We start from the raw sequence: 22205 nt of genomic DNA, 5'->3' as shown, positions 1-22205 counted from the left end.
AGGAAAGGAAACCTCGCGGAATACCGAGCTAGATAATATGCAAATCAAAAGCCTCTCTGCTTTTGAGTTCCGGAATTTCAGAATGTACACTCGCCGTCCACTTCACCAATGAGATTTAAACAAATCAGAGGGGGAGGAGACTTCCACGTAAGGTTCTATACTTAGATATGGGACAGGAAACGTAAACAGAATGATTATTTGAATTCTATTGGTGGAACATGTACTGAAATATCTTTCCTTTTAATAATCATATCAGGGGGTGGATTCGACACACATTATCAGGTCTTGGTTTTACGTAGGTTTAATGGCCCTGGTCTACGGCCCTGGTCTAAGGCCCTGGTTAAGGGTAGCTCTACGGCCCTGGTCTAAGGCCCTGGTTAAGGGTAGCTCTACGGCCCTGGTCTAAGGCCCTGGTTAAGGGTAGCTCCACAGCCCTGGTCTAAGGCCCCGGTTAAGGGTAGCTCTACGGCCCTGGTCTAAGGCCCTGGTTAAGGGTAGCTCTACGGCCCTGGTCTAAGGCCCTGGTTAAGGGTAGCTCTACGGCCCTGGTCTAAGGTCCTAGTTAAGGGTAGCTCTACGGCCCTGGTCAGAGAACAACCCTGGTCATCCCTACTGCCTCTGATCTGGAGGACTCACTAAACAGAGAACATCCCTGGTCCTCCCTACTGCCTCTGATCTGGAGGACTCACTAAACAGAGAACATCCCTGGTCATCCCTACTGCCTCTGATCTGGAGGACTCACTAAACAGAGAACATCCCTGGTCATCCCTACTGCCTATGATCTGGAGGACTCACTAAACAGAGAACATCCCTGGTCATCCCTACTGCCTCTGATCTGGAGGACTCACTAAACAGAGAACATCCCTGGTCATCCCTACTGGCCTCTGATCTGGAGGACTCACTAAACAGAGAACATCCCTGGTCATCCCTACTGCCTCTGATCTGGAGGACTCACTAAACAGAGAACATCCCTGGTCATCCCTACTGCCTCTGATCTGGAGGACTCACTAAACAGAGAACATCCCTGGTCCTCCCTACTGCCTCTGATCTGGAGGACTCACTAAACAGAGAACATCCCTGGTCATCCCTACTGCCTCTGATCTGGAGGACTCACTAAACAGAGAACATCCCTGGTCATCCCTACTGCCTATGATCTGGAGGACTCACTAAACAGAGAACATCCCTGGTCATCCCTACTGCCTCTGATCTGGAGGACTCACTAAACAGAGAACATCCCTGGTCATCCCTACTGGCCTCTGATCTGGAGGACTCACTAAACAGAGAACATCCCTGGTCATCCCTACTGCCTCTGATCTGGAGGACTCACTAAACAGAGAACATCCCTGGTCATCCCTACTGCCTCTGATCTGGAGGACTCACTAAACAGAGAACATCCCTGGTCATCCCTACTGTCTGATCTGGAGGACTCACTAAACAGAGAACATCCCTGGTCATCCCTACTGCCTCTGATCTGGAGGACTCATTAAACAGAGAACATCCCTGGTCATCTCTACTGCCTCTGATCTGGAGGACTCACTAAACAGAGAACATCCCTGGTCATCACTACTGCCTCTGATCTGGTGGACTCACTAAACAGAGAACATCCTTGGTCATCCCTACTGCCTCTGATCTGGAGGACTCACTAAACACACATGCTTCATTTGTAAATTATGTCTGAGTGATGGAGTGTGCCCCTTGCATTCCGTAAATAAAAAAAACAAGAAAATTGTGCCATCTGGTTTGCTTAATATAAGGAATTTGAAATGATTTATATTTTTACTTCTGATATTTTAAACCAAATAATTTTAGATTTTTACTCAAGTATAATTTTACTGGGTGACTTTGACTTTTATTTCCAGTTAATCCTGGCCTTAATTCAGTTCCCTAAAATGTGACGTTGTTTCTTCTTCGCCTGATTTCCACGACAGAGAAACGATAAAGAAAAGACGCCAGACGTTTGTCAACAGGAACCGAGGCGACTTTACTTATAACACGTTGCTCCTCCCACATCCTCCACGTCAGTGAACAAGTGCTCCAAGTCGGGTTGCAAAATTAGGATCATTTTTCCACACAAAAAATAAAATAAATCCCAGTGTTTTCCCAGAAATCCTGGTTGGACGATTCCTGGTCTCACTACCAGGATTTCTGGGAAACCGGGTCATTTTGGGAGAGTTACCGGGAATTTCGCAACCCTAGATTCAAGTGATCTCTGAATGGGTGAAACCCTGCTAATTAATGGTTGGATGGTTTCGCCACTTCAGAGATGATTCCCAGTGAGCACAAGATGTCGAAAAGACGTCTTTTCAATATAACATATGTATTTAAGCATCTTTTAAACATCTTTTGCTCACAGGGTTCAGAATACACAGATTAAAAGCACCCAGTTGATGCCTTGGTGGCATCGGGCCAATATAACACACACAATGGGTGTAGATGTAATCGACTTAACTGTGGAGGGAGGGAAGAGAAGGGGGAAAAAATCCACGAACATAGAATCACTGGTCTATTAGAGACTTTCAGTCACTAAATGCCATGTCATCATTATAATCAACAACATGGTGTCCTTTCTAGAACCCATCAGGTGTATTCTAGAACACCTTGTCCATTCCAGAATACTCTGCTACTATCTGCGTTCTAGAAAGGTAGGCAGCCTCTATGGTAGGCGAGTAGGCTTGTTACATTACACACTTTACAGTATTATGCTTTTAGGTCCTTACCAACATGGCTGCCAAACTCTCCTCTACCTCTCTGGTGAGAAGAACCCATTCTAGTGATGCTGTCTGTGGTGAAGTGTCCTTACACGAGGTCAGGCAGACCAAGGGGGTATACTACAAATTAGGATCAAGGAGTTTGCCAGCTAACTTGCAGAAACATTCTTAATTGGTCTTGATTGCTTCAACAACCAACAACTCATATATATAAGTTGAGCTTTTTTAATGAATCAGAAAATCTGTTATTTCTGTCTGGCGAATTCCTTGATCCTGCTTCATAGTATATCCCTCTGCAGGACCCAGAGAGGTTGGCCCAACCTGCTGCTTCTCTCTGCAGGACCCAGAGAGGTTGGCCCAACCTGCTGCTTCCCTCTGCAGGACCCAGAGAGGTTGGCCCAACCTGCTGCTTCTCTCTGCAGGACCCAGAGAGGTTGGCCCAACCTGCTGCTTCCCTCTGCAGGACCCAGAGAGGTTGGCCCAACCTGCTGCTTCTCTCTGCAGGACCCAGAGAGGTTGGCCCAACCTGCTGCTTCCCTCTGCAGGACCCAGAGAGGTTGGCCCAACCTGCTGCTTCCCTCTGCAGGACCCAGAGAGGTTGGCCTAACCTGCTGCTTCTCTCTGCAGGACCCAGAGAGGTTGGCCCAACCTGCTGCTTCCCTCTGCAGGACCCAGAGAGGTTGGCCCAACCTGCTGCTTCTCTCTGCAGGACCCAGAGAGGTTGGCCCAACCTGCTGCTTCTCTCTGCAGGACCCAGAGAGGTTGGCCCAACCTGCTGCTTCTCTCTGCAGGACCCAGAGAGGTTGGCCCAACCTGCTGCTTCTCTCTGCAGGACCCAGAGAGGTTGGCCCAACCTTCCTCCTAACCACATCACAGTCACCTGATAGCAGAGTCGGGCTCAATTCAAATTGAGGTCAGTCAATTCAGGAAATAAACTGAAATTGCAATTCAATTATTGAACAGAACGGCATCCATTTTCATTGATTTCTTAATTAATTGAAAATGAGCTATTTATACATTTAAAAAAAAAGTTGCTTTACATTTTTTTTAAAAAGTTTTAACTTCAAATCCCTTCCTGAATTTGACTGACTTCCAATTGAATAGACCCTCACCCTGCCTGCTATCTCTATTGCTTAATGCTAAACACCAGTTTGGCCTTTTTGTCCATGTGAAGAAACCTTTTTTCTGTGCATATGATATTTCTGCAAGTCATTCACATCCCATATAGATAGATGATTAAGTAATATAATATAATATTATTTTTTTTTTGGTTGATTTTATTAATATCAGCATGAAAGATAAGCTGGGTGAATATTACTGTATGAGAAGACAACTGCTACAACTTTCACAGCACTGCTATTGGCTAATTTTATAATACAGTCAGTACTCAAGCATTGTTAGATGAATAAACTAGAAAATAAACAGAAACATAATTACCCCCTTTGGAAAATAAGCTACACAACTTTGTCCCCCTATAATGTTGCCTCTGTCTTCATGGCATGATATACATATTGGGTTTCGACCCATATCATTACACATCTATCCAACTGTATTGGGGGTTTCGACCCATATCATTACACATCTATCCAACTGTATTGGGGGTTTCGACCCATATCATTACACATCTATCCAACTGTATTGGGGGTTTCGACCCATATCATTACACATCTATCCAACTGTATTGGGGGTTTCGACCCATATCATTACACATCTATCCAACTGTATTGGGGGTTTGACCCATATCATTCCACATCTATCCAACAGGGAAAATCTAGGTGTTTATACTCAATCTATTTTTTTTTAAATTATTATATATATATTTGTATTTATTTTTTAAATTTAAATTCCTGGTAAATGATCAATACATGTAATGTGTTAGAATAGTGTTGTCTTCACATAGAGACTCATAGGTTTTTCCCCATCTTTTTCTAGTTAGTCGGTTATTTCATTTTTTTTTTTTTCTCTCTTCACGGTACACATCCACACACTCCGTTGTATGTTGTTCCAGGTTGTTGCCAGGATGCTGCGGCGGTCGTGGGGGGGGGGGGGGGGGGGGGATAGGGGTCATAGGTGACTGGGGAAAGAGTCAGGGGTCAACTCCTTGACGACAGCCTGTTGTATCCACGGCGACCTGAGTGGTGGGTGGTGCCTGAGTTAGTCTGTTCAGTGTCCGTCCTCTCTGACACACACCTCGCTGCTCTGGGGGAACCAATCAGAAAGAGGGAGAAGCAAGATGTTAGAATGGATTCTTACACATGCATCCTTCCTTCCCATCTCCATTGAAATCGTTTCTGATCTAATTCATAGAATGGATCCTGTCATCCTAGGTTTTTCCTAGCCACCGTGCTTCTACATTACTTGATCCTTGGGGTTTTAGTTTAGGGTTCTGCACAGCACTTTGAGACAACTGATGATTTAAAAAGGGTTTAATAAATAAATGTGATTGATTGAGGCCCTTAACCCTAATGTTAGGCCCTACCCTGAACCCTAATGTTAGGCCCTACCCTTAACCCTAATGTTAGGCCCTACCCTTAACCCTAATGTTAGGCCTTACCCTGAACCCTAATGTTAGGCCCTACCCATAACCCTAATGTTAGGCCTTACCCTGAACCCTAATGTTAGGCCCTACCCTTAACCCTAATGTTAGGCCCTACCCTTAACCCTAATGTTAGGCCTTACCCTGAACCCTAATGTTAGGCCCTACCCTGAACCCTAATGTTAGGCCTTACCCATAACCCTAATGTTAGGCCTTACCCTGAACCCTAATGTTAGGCCCTACCCTTAACCCTAATGTTAGGCCTTACCCTGAACCCTAATGTTAGGCCTTACCCTGAACCCTAATGTTAGGCCTTACCCTGAACCCTAATGTTAGGCCTTACCCTTAACTCTAATGTTAGGCCTTACCCTTAACCCTAATGTTAGGCCTTACCCTGAACCCTAAAGTTAGGCCCTACCCTGAACCCTAAAGTTAGGCCCTACCCTTAACCCTAATGTTAGGCCCTACCCTTAACCCTAATGTTAGGCCTTACCCTTAACCCTAATGTTAGGCCTTACCCTGAACCCTAAAGTTAGGCCCTACCCTTAACCCTAATGTTAGGCCTTACCCTGAACCCTAATGTTAGGCCCTACCCTGAACCCTAATGTTAGGCCTTACCCTGAACCCTAACGTTAGGCCTTACCCTGAACCCTAACGTTAGGCCTTACCCTGAACCCTAATGTTAGGCCTTACCCTGAACCCTAAAGTTAGGCCTTACCCTGAGCCCTAATGTTAGGCCCTACCCTTAACCCTAATGTTAGGCCCTACCCTTAACCCTAATGTTAGGCCTTACCCTGAACCCTAATGTTAGGCCCTACCCTGAACCCTAATGTTAGGCCTTACCCATAACCCTAATGTTAGGCCTTACCCTGAACCCTAATGTTAGGCCCTACCCTTAACCCTAATGTTAGGCCTTACCCTGAACCCTAATGTTAGGCCTTACCCTGAACCCTAATGTTAGGCCTTACCCTGAACCCTAATGTTAGGCCTTACCCTTAACTCTAATGTTAGGCCTTACCCTTAACCCTAATGTTAGGCCTTACCCTGAACCCTAAAGTTAGGCCCTACCCTGAACCCTAAAGTTAGGCCCTACCCTTAACCCTAATGTTAGGCCCTACCCTTAACCCTAATGTTAGGCCTTACCCTGAACCCTAAAGTTAGGCCCTACCCTTAACCCTAATGTTAGGCCCTACCCTTAACCCTAATGTTAGGCCTTACCCTTAACCCTAATGTTAGGCCTTACCCTGAACCCTAACGTTAGGCCTTACCCTGAACCCTAATGTTAGGCCCTACCCTTAACCCTAATGTTAGGCCTTACCCTGAACCCTAATGTTAGGCCCTACCCTGAACCCTAATGTTAGGCCTTACCCTGAACCCTAACGTTAGGCCTTACCCTGAACCCTAACGTTAGGCCTTACCCTGAACCCTAATGTTAGGCCTTACCCTGAACCCTAATGTTAGGCCCTACCCTGAACCCTAAAGTTAGGCCTTACCCTTAATAACGTTAGGCCCTACCCTTAACAATAACATTAGGCCTTACCCTTAATAACGTTAGGCCCTACCCTTAATAACGTTAGGCCTTACCCTGAACCCTAACGTTAGGCCCTACCCTTAATAACGTTAGGCCCTACCCTTAACCCTAACGTTAGGCCCTACCCTTAATAACGTTAGGCCCTACCCTTAATAACGTTAGGCCCTACCCTTAACCCTAACGTTAGGCCCTACCCTTAATAACGTTAGGCCCTACCCTTAACCCTAACGTTAGGCCTTACCCTTAATAAAGTTAGGCCCTACCCTTAATAGCGTTAGGCCCTACCCTTAACCCTAACGTTAGGCCTTTACCCTTAATAACGTTAGGCCCTACCCTTAACCCTAACGTTAGGCCTTACCCTTAATAACGTTAGGCCCTACCCTTAATAGCGTTAGGCCCTACCCTTAACCCTAACGTTAGGCCTTTACCCTTAACAATAACGTTAGGCCTTACCCTTAACAATAACGTTAGGCCTTACCCTTAATAACGTTAGGCCTTACCCTTAATAACGTTAGGCCCTACCCTTAATAACGTTAGGCCCTACCCTTAACCCTAACGTTAGGCCTTACCCTTAATAACGTTAGGCCCTACCCTTAATAGCGTTAGGCCCTACCCTTAACCCTAACGTTAGGCCTTTACCCTTAACAATAACGTTAGGCCTTACCCTTAACAATAACGTTAGGCCTTACCCTTAATAACGTTAGGCCTTACCCTTAATAACGTTAGGCCCTACCCTTAATAACGTTAGGCCCTACCCTTAACCCTAACGTTAGGCCTTACCCTTAATAGCGTTAGGCCCTACCCTTAATAGCGTTAGGCCCTACCCTTAACCCTAACGTTAGGCCTTTACCCTTAATAACGTTAGGCCCTACCCTTAACCCTAACGTTAGGCCTTACCCTTAATAACGTTAGGCCCTACCCTTAATAGCGTTAGGCCCTACCCTTAACCCTAACGTTAGGCCTTTACCCTTAACAATAACGTTAGGCCTTACCCTTAACAATAACGTTAGGCCTTACCCTTAATAACGTTAGGCCTTACCCTTAATAACGTTAGGCCCTACCCTTAATAACGTTAGGCCCTACCCTTAACCCTAACGTTAGGCCCTACCCTTAACCCTAACGTTAGGCCTTACCCTTAATAACGTTAGGCCCTACCCTTAATAACGTTAGGCCCTACCCTTAATAACGTTAGGCCCTACCCTTAACCCTAACGTTAGGCCTTACCCTTAATAATGTTAGGCCCTACCCTTAACCACTAGCACTGACCTTATGACCTCTGGATCTAACGGTCTCCACTAGCACTGACCTTATGACCTCTGGATCTAACGGTCTCCACTAGCGCTGACCTTATGACCTCTGGATCTAACGGTCTCCACTAGCACTGACCTTATGACCTCTGGATCTAACGGTCTCCACTAGCGCTGACCTGAGTTTGCGACTAAACCTGTCATTCACCCTTCACTAACCCGCCCAATGCGCTTTCTCTCAGCTTGTGTCAACCAAATGGCATCCTAATCCATATTCAGTGTACTACATTTGACCAGACCCCCTCGATAATAACCAAGCTTCGATAATCACCAACCCCCTCGATAATCACAAACCCCCTTGATAATCACCAAGCCTCGATAATCACCAACCCCCTCGATAATCACCAAGCTTCGATAATCACCAACCCCCTCGATAATCACCAACCCCCTCGATAATCACCAAGCCTCGATAATCACCAACCCCCTCGATAATCACCAACCCCCTCGATAATCACCAACCCTCGATAATCACCAAGCCTCGATAATCACCAACCCCCTCGATAATCACCAAGCCTCGATAATCACCAAGCTTCGATAATCACCAACCCCCTCGATAATCACCAACCCCCTCGATAATCACCAAACCTCGATAATCACCAACCCCCTCGATAATCACCAACCCCCTCGATAATCACCAAGCCTCGATAATCACCAAGCCTCGATAATCACCAAGCCTCGATAATCACCAAGCCTCGATAATCACCAACCCCCTCGATAATCACCAAGCCTCGATAATCACCAACCCCCTCGATAATCACCAACCCCCTCGATAATCACCAAGCCTCGATAAACACCAAGCCTCGATAATCACCAACCCCCTCGATAATCACCAACCCCCTCGATAATCACCAACCCCCTCGATAATCACCAAGCCTCGATAATCACCAACCCCCTCGATAATCACCAAGCCTCGATAAACACCAAGCCTCGATAATCACCAACCCCCTCGATAATCACCAAGCCTCGATAATCACCAACCCCCTCGATAATCACCAAGCCTCGATAATCACCAACCCCCTCGATAATCACCAAGCCTCGATAATCACCAAGCTTCGATAATCACCAACCCCCTCGATAATCACCAACCCCCTCGATAATCACCAAACCTCGATAATCACCAACCCCCTCGATAATCACCAACCCCCTCGATAATCACCAAGCCTCGATAATCACCAAGCCTCGATAATCACCAAGCCTCGATAATCACCAAGCCTCGATAATCACCAACCCCCTCGATAATCACCAAGCCTCGATAATCACCAACCCCCTCGATAATCACCAACCCCCTCGATAATCACGAAGCCTCGATAAACACCAAGACTCGATAATCACCAACCCCCTCGATAATCACCAACCCCCTCGATAATCACCAACCCCCTCGATAATCACCAAGCCTCGATAATCACCAAGCCTCGATAATCACCAACCCCCTCGATAATCACCAAGCCTCGATAATCACCAACCCCCTCGATAATCACCAAGCCTCGATAATCACCAACCCCCTCGATAATCACCAAGCCTCGATAATCACCAAGCCTCGATAATCACCAAGCGTCGATGTGAAGGAGCACAATACTATCATCTCATCATTCATCTAGTGGAAATGTCAAAAACCTTTTTCTGTTTTTATTTTCTGTCTTTATGTACTGATGTACGTTCTAGACCTACTGCTGCATTGGCCTATAGGCTCTGAGTTCCATGCTGTCATGTCTTTAGTCGCCAGAGGATGGTGTAATAGGGTGTCCAGAGGATGGTGTAATAAGGTGTCCAGAGGATGGTGTAATGGGGTGTCCAGAGGGTGGGGTAATAGGCTGTCCAGAGGGTGGTGTAATAGGGTGTCCAGAGGGTGGTGTAATAGGGTGTCCAGAGGATGGTGTAATAGGGTGTCCAGAGGATGGTGTAATGGGGTATCCAGAGGATGGTGTAATAGGGTGTCCAGAGGATGGTGTAATAGGGTGTCCAGAGGATGGTGTAATGGGGTATCCAGAGGATGGTGTAATAGGGTGTCCAGAGGATGGTGTAATAGGGTGTCCAGAGGATGGTGTAATGGGGTGTCCACATGGTAGAAGATGGTGTAATAGGGTGTCCAGAGGATGGTGTAATGGGGTGTCCACATGGTAGAGGATGGTGTAATAGGGTGTCCACATGGTAGAGGATGGTGTAATGGGGTGTCCACATGGTAGAGGATGGTGTAATAGGGTGTCCACATGGTAGAGGATGGTGTAATGGGGTGTCCACATGGTAGAGGATGGTGTAATAGGGTGTCCACATGGTAGAGGATGGTGTAATAGGGTGTCCACATGGTAGAGGATGGTGCAATGGGGTGTCCAGAGGATGGTGTAATGGGGTGTCCAGATGATGGTGTAATGGGGTATCCAGAGGGAGGTGTAATATGGTGTCCAGAGGATGGTGTAATAAGGTGTCCAGAGGGTGGTGTAATAGGGTGTCCAGAGGATGGTGTAATAGGGTGTCCAGAGGATGGTGTAATGGGGTATCCAGAGGATGGTGTAATAGGGTGTCCAGAGGATGGTGTAATAGGGTGTCCAGAGGATGGTGTAATGGGGTATCCAGAGGATGGTGTAATAGGGTGTCCAGAGGATGGTGTAATAGGGTGTCCAGAGGGTGGTGTAATAGGGTGTCCAGGGGGTGGTGTAACAGGGTGTCCAGAGGATGGTGTAATAGGGTGTCCAGAGGATGGTGTAATAGGGTTTCCACATAGCAGAGGATGGTGTAATAAGGTGTCCAGAGGATGGTGTAATGGGGAGTCCAGAGGATGGTGTAATGGGGTGTCCAGAGGATGGTGTAATGGGGTGTCCACATGGTAGAGGAGGGTGTAATGGGGTGTCCACATGGTAGAGGATGGTGTAATGGGGTGTTCCAGAGGATGGTGTAATGGGGTGTCCAGAGGATGGTGTAATGGGGTGTCCAGAGGATGGTGTAATAGGGTGTCCACATGGTAGAGGATGGTGTAATAGGGTGTCCACATGGTAGAGGATGGTGTAATGGGGTGTCCACATGGTAGAGGATGGTGTAATGGGGTGTCCAGTAGATGGTGTAATAGGGTGCCCAGAGGACGGTGTAATGGGGTGTCCACATGGTAGAAGATGGTGTAATAGGGTGTCCAGAGGATGGTGTAATGGGATGTCCACATGGTAGAGGATGGTGCAATGGGGTGTCCACATGGTAGAGGATGGTGTAATAGGGTGTCCACATGGTAGAGGATGGTGTAATAGGGTGTCCACATGGTAGAAGATGGTGTAATAGGGTGTCCAGAGGATGGTGTAATGGGGTGTCCAGAGGATGGTGTAATGGGGTGTCCACATGGTAGAAGATGGTGTAATGGTAGAGGATGGTGTAATAGGGTGTCCAGAGGGTGGTGTAATAGGGTGTCCAGAGGATGGTGTAATAGGGTGTCCAGAGGATGGTGTAATGGGGTATCCAGAGGATGGTGTAATAGGGTGTCCAGAGGATGGTGTAATAGGGTGTCCAGAGGATGGTGTAATGGGGTATCCAGAGGATGGTGTAATAGGGTGTCCAGAGGATGGTGTAATAGGGTGTCCAGAGGATGGTGTAATGGGGTGTCCACATGGTAGAAGATGGTGTAATAGGGTGTCCAGAGGATGGTGTAATGGGGTGTCCACATGGTAGAGGATGGTGTAATAGGGTGTCCACATGGTAGAGGATGGTGTAATGGGGTGTCCACATGGTAGAGGATGGTGTAATAGGGTGTCCACATGGTAGAGGATGGTGTAATGGGGTGTCCACATGGTAGAGGATGGTGTAATGGGGTGTCCACATGGTAGAGGATGGTGTAATAGGGTGTCCACATGGTAGAGGATGGTGTAATAGGGTGTCCACATGGTAGAGGATGGTGCAATGGGGTGTCCAGAGGATGGTGTAATGGGGTGTCCAGATGATGGTGTAATGGGGTATCCAGAGGGTGGTGTAATATGGTGTCCAGAGGATGGTGTAATAAGGTGTCCAGAGGGTGGTGTAATAGGGTGTCCAGAGGATGGTGTAATAGGGTGTCCAGAGGATGGTGTAATGGGGTATCCAGAGGATGGTGTAATAGGGTGTCCAGAGGATGGTGTAATAGGGTGTCCAGAGGATGGTGTAATGGGGTATCCAGAGGATGGTGTAATAGGGTGTCCAGAGGATGGTGTAATAGGGTGTCCAGAGGGTGGTGTAATAGGGTGTCCAGGGGGTGGTGTAACAGGGTGTCCAGAGGATGGTGTAATAGGGTGTCCAGAGGATGGTGTAATAGGGTTTCCACATAGCAGAGGATGGTGTAATAAGGTGTCCAGAGGATGGTGTAATGGGGTGTCCAGAGGATGGTGTAATGGGGTGTCCAGAGGATGGTGTAATGGGGTGTCCACATGGTAGAGGAGGGTGTAATGGGGTGTCCACATGGTAGAGGATGGTGTAATGGGGTGTTCCAGAGGATGGTGTAATGGGGTGTCCAGAGGATGGTGTAATGGGGTGTCCAGAGGATGGTGTAATAGGGTGTCCACATGGTAGAGGATGGTGTAATAGGGTGTCCACATGGTAGAGGATGGTGTAATGGGGTGTCCACATGGTAGAGGATGGTGTAATGGGGTGTCCAGTAGATGGTGTAATAGGGTGCCCAGAGGACGGTGTAATGGGGTGTCCACATGGTAGAAGATGGTGTAATAGGGTGTCCAGAGGATGGTGTAATGGGATGTCCACATGGTAGAGGATGGTGCAATGGGGTGTCCACATGGTAGAGGATGGTGTAATAGGGTGTCCACATGGTAGAGGATGGTGTAATAGGGTGTCCACATGGTAGAAGATGGTGTAATAGGGTGTCCAGAGGATGGTGTAATGGGGTGTCCAGAGGATGGTGTAATGGGGTGTCCACATGGTAGAAGATGGTGTAATGGTAGAGGATGGTGTAATAGGGTGTCCACATGGTAGAGGATGGTGTAATGGGGTGTCCACATGGTAGAGGATGGTGTAATGGGGTGTCCACATGGTAGAGGATGGTGTAATGGGGTGTCCACATGGTAGAGGATGGTGTAATGGGGTGTCCACATGGTAGAGGATGGTGTAATAGGGTGTCCACATGGTAGAGGATGGTGTAATGGGGTGTCCACATGGTAGAGGATGGTGTAATGGGGTGTCCACATGGTAGAGGATGGTGTAATGGGGTGTCCACATGGTAGAGGATGGTGTAATGGGGTGTCCACATGGTAGAGGATGGTGTAATGGGGTGTCCACATGGTAGATGATGGTGTAATGGGGTGTCCACATGGTAGAGGATGGTGTAATAGGGTGTCCACATGGTAGAGGATGGTGTAATGGGGTGTCCACATGGTAGAGGATGGTGTAATGGGGTGTCCACATGGTAGAGGATGGTGTAATGGGGTGTCCACATGGTAGAGGATGGTGTAATAGGGTGTCCACATGGTAGAGGATGGTGTAATAGGGTGTCCACATGGTAGAGGATGGTGTAATGGGGTGTCCACATGGTAGAGGATGGTGTAATGGGGTGTCCACATGGTAGAGGATGGTGTAATGGGGTGTCCACATGGTAGAGGATGGTGTAATAGGGTGTCCACATGGTAGAGGATGGTGTAATGGGGTGTCCACATGGTAGAGGATGGTGTAATGGGGTGTCCACATGGTAGAGGATGGTGTAATGGGGTGTCCACATGGTAGAGGATGGTGTAATGGGGTGTCCACATGGTAGAGGATGGTGTAATGGGGTGTCCAGAGGATGGTGTAATGGGGTGTCCAGAGGATGGTGTAATGGGATGTCCACATGGTAGAGGATGGTGTAATAGGGTGTCTACATAGCAGAGGATGGTGTAATGGGGTGTCCACATGGTAGAGGATAGTGTAATGGGGTGTCCACATGGTAGAGGATGGTGTAATAGGGTGTCTACATAGCAGAGGATGGTGTAATAGGGTGTCCACATGGTAGAGGATGGTGTAATGGGGTGTCCACATGGTAGAGGATGGTGTAATATGGTGTCTACATGGTAGAGGATGGTGTAATAGGGTGTCCACATGGTAGAGGAGGGTGTAATGGGGTGTCCAGATGGTAGAGGATGGTGTAATGGGGTGTCCAGAGGATGGTGTAATGGGGTGTCCAGAGGATGGTGTAATGGGGTATCCAGAGGGTGGTGTAATAGGGTGTCCAGCGGATGGTGTAATAGGGTGTCCAGAGGATGGTGTAATAGGGTGTCCAGAGGGTGGTGTAATAGGGTGTCCAGGGGGTGGTGTAATAGGGTGTCCAGAGGATGGTGTAATAGGGTGTCCAGAGGATGGTGTAATAGGGTTTCCACATAGCAGAGGATGGTGTAATAAGGTGTCCAGAGGATGGTGTAATGGGGTGTCCAGAGGATGGTGTAATGGGGTGTCCAGAGGATGGTGTAATGGGGTGTCCACATGGTAGAGGAGGGTGTAATGGGGTGTCCACATGGTAGAGGATGGTGTAATGGGGTGTTCCAGAGGATGGTGTAATGGGGTGTCCAGAGGATGGTGTAATGGGGTATCCAGAGGGTGGTGTAATATGGTGTCCAGAGGGTGGTGTAATAGGGTGTCCAGAGGATGGTGTAAAAGGGTGTCCAGAGGATGGTGTAATGGGGTATCCAGAGGATGGTGTAATAGGGTGTCCAGAGGATGGTGTAATGGGGTGTCCACATGGTAGAAGATGGTGTAATAGGGTGTCCAGAGGATGGTGTAATGGGGTGTCCACATAGCAGAGGATGGTGTAATGGGGTGTCCAGAGGATGGTGTAATGGGGTGTCCACATGGTAGAGGATGGTGTAATAGGGTTTCCACATAGCAGATGATGGTGTAATAAGGTGTCCAGAGGATGGTGTAATGGGGTGTCCAGAGGATGGTGTAATGGGGTGTCCAGAGGATGGTGTAATGGGGTGTCCACATGGTAGAGGATGGTGTAATGGGGTGTTCCAGAGGATGGTGTAATGGGGTGTCCAGAGGATGGTGTAATGGGGTATCCAGAGGGTGGTGTAATAGGGTGTCCAGAGGATGGTGTAATGGGGTGTCCACATGGTAGAAGATGGTGTAATAGGGTGTCCAGAGGATGGTGTAATGGGGTGTCCACATAGCAGAGGATGGTGTAATGGGGTGTCCAGAGGATGGTGTAATGGGGTGTCCACATGGTAGAGGATGGTGTAATGGGGTGTCCAGAGGATGGTGTAATAGGGTGTCCACATGGTAGAGGATGGTGTAATGGGGTGTCCACATGGTAGAGGATGGTGTAATGGGGTGTCCACATGGTAGAGGATGGTGTAATGGGGTGTCCAGAAGATGGTGTAATAGGGTGTCCAGAGGACGGTGTAATGGGGTGTCCACATGGTAGAAGATGGTGTAATAGGGTGTCCAGAGGATGGTGTAATGGGGTGTCCACAAAGCAGAGGATGGTGTAATGGGGTGTCCAGAGGATGGTGTAATGGGGTGTCCAGAGGATGGTGTAATAGGGTGTCCACATGGTAGAAGATGGTGTAATAGGGTGTCCAGAGGATGGTGTAATGGGGTGTCCACATGGTAGAGGATGGTGTAATGGGGTGTCCACATGGTAGAGGATGGTGTAATAGGGTGTCCACATGGTAGAGGATGGTGTAATAGGGTGTCCACATGGTAGAAGATGGTGTAATGGGGTGTCCACATGGTAGAGGATGGTGTAATAGGGTGTCCAGAGGATGGTGTAATGGGGTGTCCACATGGTAGAAGATGGTGTAATAGGGTGTCCACATGGTAGAGGATGGTGTAATAGGGTGTCCACATGGTAGAAGATGGTGTAATGGGGTGTCCACATGGTAGAGGATGGTGTAATAGGGTGTCCAGAGGATGGTGTAATGGGGTGTCCACATGGTAGAAGATGGTGTAATGGGGTGTCCACATGGTAGAGGATGGTGTAATAGGGTGTCCAGAGGATGGTGTAATGGGGTGTCCACATGGTAGAGGATGGTGTAATAGGGTGTCCAGAGGATGGTGTAATGGGGTGTCCACATGGTAGAAGATGGTGTAATAGGGTGTCCACATGGTAGAGGATGGTGTAATAGGGTGTCCACATGGTAGAAGATGGTGTAATGGGGTGTCCACATGGTAGAGGATGGTGTAATGGGGTGTCCAGAGGATGGTGTAATGGGGTGTCCACATGGTAGAGGATGGTGTAATGGGGTGTCCACATGGTAGAGGATGGTGTAATGGAGTGTCCACATGGTAGAGGATGGTGTAATAGGGTGTCCAGAGGATGGTGTAATGGGGTGTCCACATGGTAGAGGATGGTGTAATGGGGTGTCCAGAGGATGGTGTAATGGGGTGTCCACATGGTAGAGGATGGTGTAATGGGGTGTCCACATGGTAGAGGATGGTGTAATGGAGTGTCCACATGGTAGAGGATGGTGTAATAGGGTGTCCAGAGGATGGTGTAATGGGGTGTCCACATGGTAGAGGATGGTGTAATAGGGTGTCCACATGGTAGAGGATGGTGTAATGGTATTAGTAGAAAATGTTATTTAATGTCTTCACTATAAAATATATATATAATGACATTGCACGCACATGGACGCCCACATAGGAAGTCCCGTGAAAAAGAAAACCGTGCCCGCTATGAAAATCAAACGCCTGATTCCTTCTGGCGCTGTTCCTGGAGGGCGACACGGAAGGTTCCGTGGAAGGAACCATGTGCTTCCCACAGTGGAGTGGTTGTGTGTGTGGCCCATGACCAGACTCTGGTGTAGTGGTGACAGACAGATAACCATCATGCAAAGCGTTAGGCAGCCAGCGGCGGGGCATGGGGAGGAGCGGTGCGGGGGAGGGGCATGGGGAGGAAAGGGGGGTTCTATGTAAATGCAGAGCGGAGTGGACACGCACGCACCCACCCACCCACCCACCCAAACCCACACCCACGCACGCACGCACGCACGCACCCACCCACACACCCAAACCCACACCCACACCCACACACACGCACCCACCCACCCACACACACACACACACACACACAGGCTGTGACATTTAAAGGACAAATCTCCATTCTGTTAGATTGAATCGAGAAATTCATATTACTATACATCTCTCTGTCTCTGTCTTTGTCTTTCTCTCTCTCTCTCTTTCTCCCTGTATCTCTCTCTCTATCTCTCTCTCTCTATGTCTTTCTCTCTCTCTCTCTTTGTCTTTCTCTCTCACTCTCTCTCTTTCTCCCTGTATCTCTGTCTCTCTCTCTCTCTCTCTCTATGTCTTTCTCTCTCTCTTTCTTTCTTCATATATTTCTCTCACTCTCTGTCCTTCTCTCTCTCCATTTCTCCCTGTATCACTCTCTATTTCTTCATATATCTCTCACTCTCTCTCCATTTCTCCCTGTCTCTCTCTCTTTCTTCATATATCTCTCTCACTCTGTCCTTCTCTCTCTCCATTTCTCCCTGTCTCTCTCTCTCCCTGCTGTAATCGACACACACTAATAAAACACTATAAACACCAAACCAGGTGTAACGGATTTCCTCCTCTTCGTCTGAGGAGGAGGAGTAAGGATCGGACCAAAGCGCAGCGTGGTAAGTGTTCATGATGATTTTAATTAAAGAAAGCACTGAACACTGAATCAAAAACGTGAATTTACAAAACCGAAACAGTACCGTGTGGCCCAAACGAATTGAAAAAAATCACTGAAGTTGGAGACTTTTATCTCCTTCACCAACTTCAAACATCTGCTATCTGAGCAGCTAACCGATCGCTGCAGCTGTACATAGTCTATCGGTAAATAGCCCACCCATTTTCACCTACCTCATCCCCATACTGTTTATATTTATTTACTTTTCTGCTCTTTTGCACACCAATATCTCTACCTGCACATGACCATCTGATCATTTATCACTCCAGTGTTAATCTGCAGTTAACCCACTGTTCCTAGGCCGTCATTGAAAATAAGAATTTGTTCTTAACTGACTTGCCTAGTAAAATAAAAATTATAAACCAGAGCCTAAAGAAATAATGGCACCCTATTCTCTACATTATAAACCAGAGCCTAAAGAAATAATGGCATCCTATTCTCTACATTATAAACCAGAGCCTAAAGAAATAAAGGCACCCTATTCTCTACATTATAAACCAGAGCCTAAAGAAATAATGGCACCCTATTCTCTACATTATAAACCAGAGCCTAAAGAAATAATGGCACCCTATTCTCTACATTATAAACCAGAGCCTAAAGAAATAATGGCATCCTATTCTCTACATTATAAACCAGAGCCTAAAGAAATAATGGCACCCTATTCTCTACATTATAAACCAGAGCCTAAATAAATAATGGCACCCTATTCTCTACATTATAAACCAGAGCCTAAAGAAATAATGGCACCCTATTCTCTACATTATAAACCTTTGCCAAGATAATTCATCCACCTGACAGGTGTGGCATATCAAGAAGTAGATTAAACAGCATGATCATTACACAGGTGCACCTTGTGCTGGGGACAATAAAAGGCCACTCTAAAATGTGCAGTTTTGTCACACAACACAATGCCACAGATGTCTCAGAGGGAGCATCCAATTGGCATGCTGACTGCAGGAAGGTCCACCAGGGCTGTTGCCAGATAATTGAATGTTCATTTCTCTACCATAAACCGCCTCCAACATCGTTTTATAGAATATGGCAGTACGTCCAACCAGCCGCTTCACAACCGCAGACCAAGTGTGTCGTGTGGGCGAGCGGTTTGCTGATGTCACCGTTGTGAACAGAGTGCCCCATGGTGGAGGTGGGGTTATGGTGTGGGCAGGCTTAAACTACAGACAACGAACACAACTGCATTTTATCGATGGCAATTTGAATGCACAAATATACTGTGACGAGATCCCGAGGCCCATCGCGAGGCCCCTCTTTTTTAAGGTATCGGTGACCACTAGTGTCTATGTGGCATTACAGATGCTCTGTGTTTTACCTTGATAGGGCAGTCCACCGTGTCCAGTCCCTGTTCCGACAGCTGTTTCAAGGCACTTAGAGCAGCCTGCAGAGGGAGAGAAGAACAGATGACCTAGTGAGACAGGGAGGGAGAGAGACAGGCAGGGAGAGAGACAGGCAGGGAGAGAGGCATGGAAGGAGAGAGACATGGAGGGAGAGAAGAACAGATGACCTAGTGAGACAGGGAGGGAGAGAAGAACAGATGACCTAGTGAGACAGGGAGGGAGAGAAGAACAGATGACCTAGTGAGACAGGGAGGGAGAGAGACAGGCAGGGAGAGAGACAGGCAGGGAGAGAAGAACAGATGACCTAGTGAGACAGGCAGGGAGAGAGACAGGCAGGGAGAGAGACAGGCAGGGAGAGAGACAGGGAGGAAGAGAGACAGGCAGGGAGAGAGACAGGCAGGGAGAGAGATAGGGAGGAAGAGAGACAGGCAGGCAGAGAGACAGGCAGGAAGAGAGACAGGGAGGGAGAGAGACAGGGAGGGAGAGAGGCAGGGAGGGAGAGAAGAACAGATGACCTAGTGAGACAGGGAGGGAGAGAGACATGCAGGGAGAGAGAGAGGCAGGGAGAGAAGAACAGATGACCAAGTGAGACAGGCAGGGAGAGAGACAGGCAGGGAGAGAGACAGGCAGGGAGAAAAGAACAGATGACCTAGTGAGACAGGCAGGGAGAGAGACAGGCAGGGAGAGAGAGAGGGAGGAAGAGAGACAGGCAGGGAGAGAGACAGGCAGGGAGAGAGACAGGGAGGGAGAGAGACAGGGAGGGAGAGAGGCAGGGAGGGAGAGAAGAACAGATTACCTAGTGAGACAGGGAGGGAGAGAGACAGGGAGGGAGAGAAGAACAGATGACCTAGTGAGACAGGGAGGGAGAGAGACAGGCAGGGAGAGAGACAGGCAGGGAGAGAAGAACAGATGACCTAGTGAGACAGGGAGAGACAGGGAGGGAGAGAGACAGGCAGGGAGGGAGAGAGACAGGGAGGGAGGGAGAGAGACAGGGAGGGAGAGAGACAGGGAGGGAGAGAGACAGGCAGGGAGAGAGACAGGGAGGAAGAGAGACAGGCAGGGAGAGAGACAGGCAGGGAGAGAGACAGGGAGGGAGGGAGAGAGACAGGGAGGGAGAGAGACAGGGAGGGAGAGAGACAGGCAGGGAGAGAGACAGGGAGGGAGAGAGACATGTAGGGAGAGAGACAGGCAGAGAGAGAGACTGGGAGGGAGAGAGACAGAGAGGAAGAGAGACAGGCAGGGAGAGAGACAGGCAGGGAGAGAGACAGGGAGGGAGAGAGACAGGGAGGGAGAGAGGCAGGGAGGGAGAGAAGAACAGATGACCTAGTGAGACAGGGAGGGAGAGAGACAGGCAGGGAGAGAGAGAGGCAGGGAGAGAAGAACAGATGACCTAGTGAGACAGGCAGGGAGAGAGACAGGCAGGGAGAGAGACAGGCAGGGAGAGAGAGAGGGAGGAAGAGAGACAGGCAGGGAGAGAGACAGGCAGGGAGAGAGACAGGGAGGGAGAGAGACAGGGAGGGAGAGAGGCAGGGAGGGAGAGAAGAACAGATGACCTAGTGAGACAGAGAGGGAGAGAGACAGGGAGGGAGAGAGACAGGCAGGGAGAGAGACAGGGAGGAAGAGAGACAGGCAGGGAGAGAGACAGGCAGGGAGAGAGACAGGGAGGGAGGGAGGGAGACAGGGAGGGAGAGAGACAGGGAGGGAGAGAGACAGGCAGGGAGAGAGACAGGGAGGGAGAGAGACATGTAGGGAGAGAGACAGGCAGAGAGAGAGACTGGGAGGGAGAGAGACAGAGAGGAAGAGAGACAGGCAGGGAGAGAGACAGGCAGGGAGAGAGACAGGGAGGGAGAGAGACAGGGAGGGAGAGAGGCAGGGAGGGAGAGAAGAACAGATGACCTAGTGAGACAGGGAGGGAGAGAGACAGGCAGGGAGAGAGAGAGGCAGGGAGAGAAGAACAGATGACCTAGTGAGACAGGCAGGGAGAGAGACAGGCAGGGAGAGAAGAACAGATGACCTAATGAGACAGGCAGGGAGAGAGACAGGCAGGGAGAGAGACAGGCAGGGAGAGAGAGAGGGAGGAAGAGAGACAGGCAGGGAGAGAGACAGGCAGGGAGAGAGACAGGGAGGGAGAGAGACAGGGAGGGAGAGAGGCAGGGAGGGAGAGAAGAACAGATGACCTAGTGAGACAGAGAGGGAGAGAGACAGGGAGGGAGAGAAGAACAGATGACCTAGTGAGACAGGGAGGGAGAGAGACAGGCAGGGAGAGAGACAGGCAGGGAGAGAAGAACAGATGACCTAGTGAGACAGGGAGGGAGAGAGACAGGCAGGAAGAGAGACAGGCAGGGAGAGAGACAGGAAGGGAGAGAGACAGGGAGGGAGAGAGACAGGGAGGGAGAGAGACAGGCAGGGAGGGAGAGAGACAGGGAGGGAGAGAGACAGGGAGGGAGAGAGACAGGCAGGGAGGGAGAGAGACAGGGAGGGAGAGAGACAGGTAGGGAGAGAGACAGGCAGGGAGAGAGACAGGCAGGGAGAGAGACAGAGAGGAAGAGAGACAGGCAGGGAGAGAGACAGGCAGGGAGAGAGACAGGGAGGGAGGGAGAGAGACAGGGAGGGAGAGAGACAGGCAGGGAGAGAGACAGGGAGGGAGAGAGACAGGTAGGGAGAGAGACAGGCAGAGAGAGAGACTGGGAGGGAGAGAGACAGAGAGGAAGAGAGACAGGCAGGGAGAGAGACAGGCAGGGAGAGAGATAGGCAGGGAGAGAGATAGGGAGGGAGAGAGACAGGGAGGGAGAGAGACAGGTAGGGAGAGAGACAGGCAGAGAGAGAGACAGGGAGGGAGGGAGAGAGACAGGGAGGGAGCGAGACAGGGAGGGAGAGAGACAGGCAGGGAGAGAGACAGGGAGGGAGGGAGAGACAGGGAGGGAGAGAGACTGGTAGGGAGAGAGACAGGGAGGGAGGGAGAGAGACAGGGAGGGAGAGAGACAGGGAGGGAGAGAGACAGGGAGGGAGAGACACAGGGAGGGACGGAGACAGTGCGGGAGAGAGACAGGCAGGGAGAGAGACAGGGAGGGAGAGAGACAGGGAGGGAGAGAGACAGGCAGGGAGAGAGACAGGCAGGGAGAGAGACAGGGAGGGAGAGAGACAGGGAGGGAGAGAGGCAGGGAGGGAGA

General features: G+C 49.2%; 1 protein-coding gene across 4 annotated transcripts in view; it reads right to left on the bottom strand.

Moving 5' to 3' along the window:
* Positions 1-1960: 1960 nt before the first annotated feature.
* Positions 1961-22205, bottom strand: part of stau2 (staufen double-stranded RNA binding protein 2) — a 277260-nt gene continuing 257015 nt past the window's right edge. For 3 of the 4 annotated variants that reach the window (XM_036934668.1, XM_036934669.1, XM_036934670.1), the window contains exons 15-16: positions 19011-19076; positions 3979-4907 (exon numbers count right to left, since the gene is read on the bottom strand). In XM_036934668.1, coding sequence (XP_036790563.1) covers positions 4872-4907; positions 19011-19076 — 102 coding nt within the window. In that variant the 3' untranslated portion in view covers positions 3979-4871. Of the gene's footprint in view, positions 3522-3562; positions 4908-19010; positions 19077-22205 lie in introns of those variants that run through there. The other variant, XR_005034534.1, reaches the window with a different exon arrangement.

This window comes from Oncorhynchus mykiss, chromosome 11 (genome assembly GCF_013265735.2).
Source record: "Oncorhynchus mykiss isolate Arlee chromosome 11, USDA_OmykA_1.1, whole genome shotgun sequence".
Classification (NCBI taxonomy): domain Eukaryota; kingdom Metazoa; phylum Chordata; class Actinopteri; order Salmoniformes; family Salmonidae; genus Oncorhynchus; species Oncorhynchus mykiss.
This window is presented reverse-complemented; position numbering and strand designations above follow the sequence as displayed.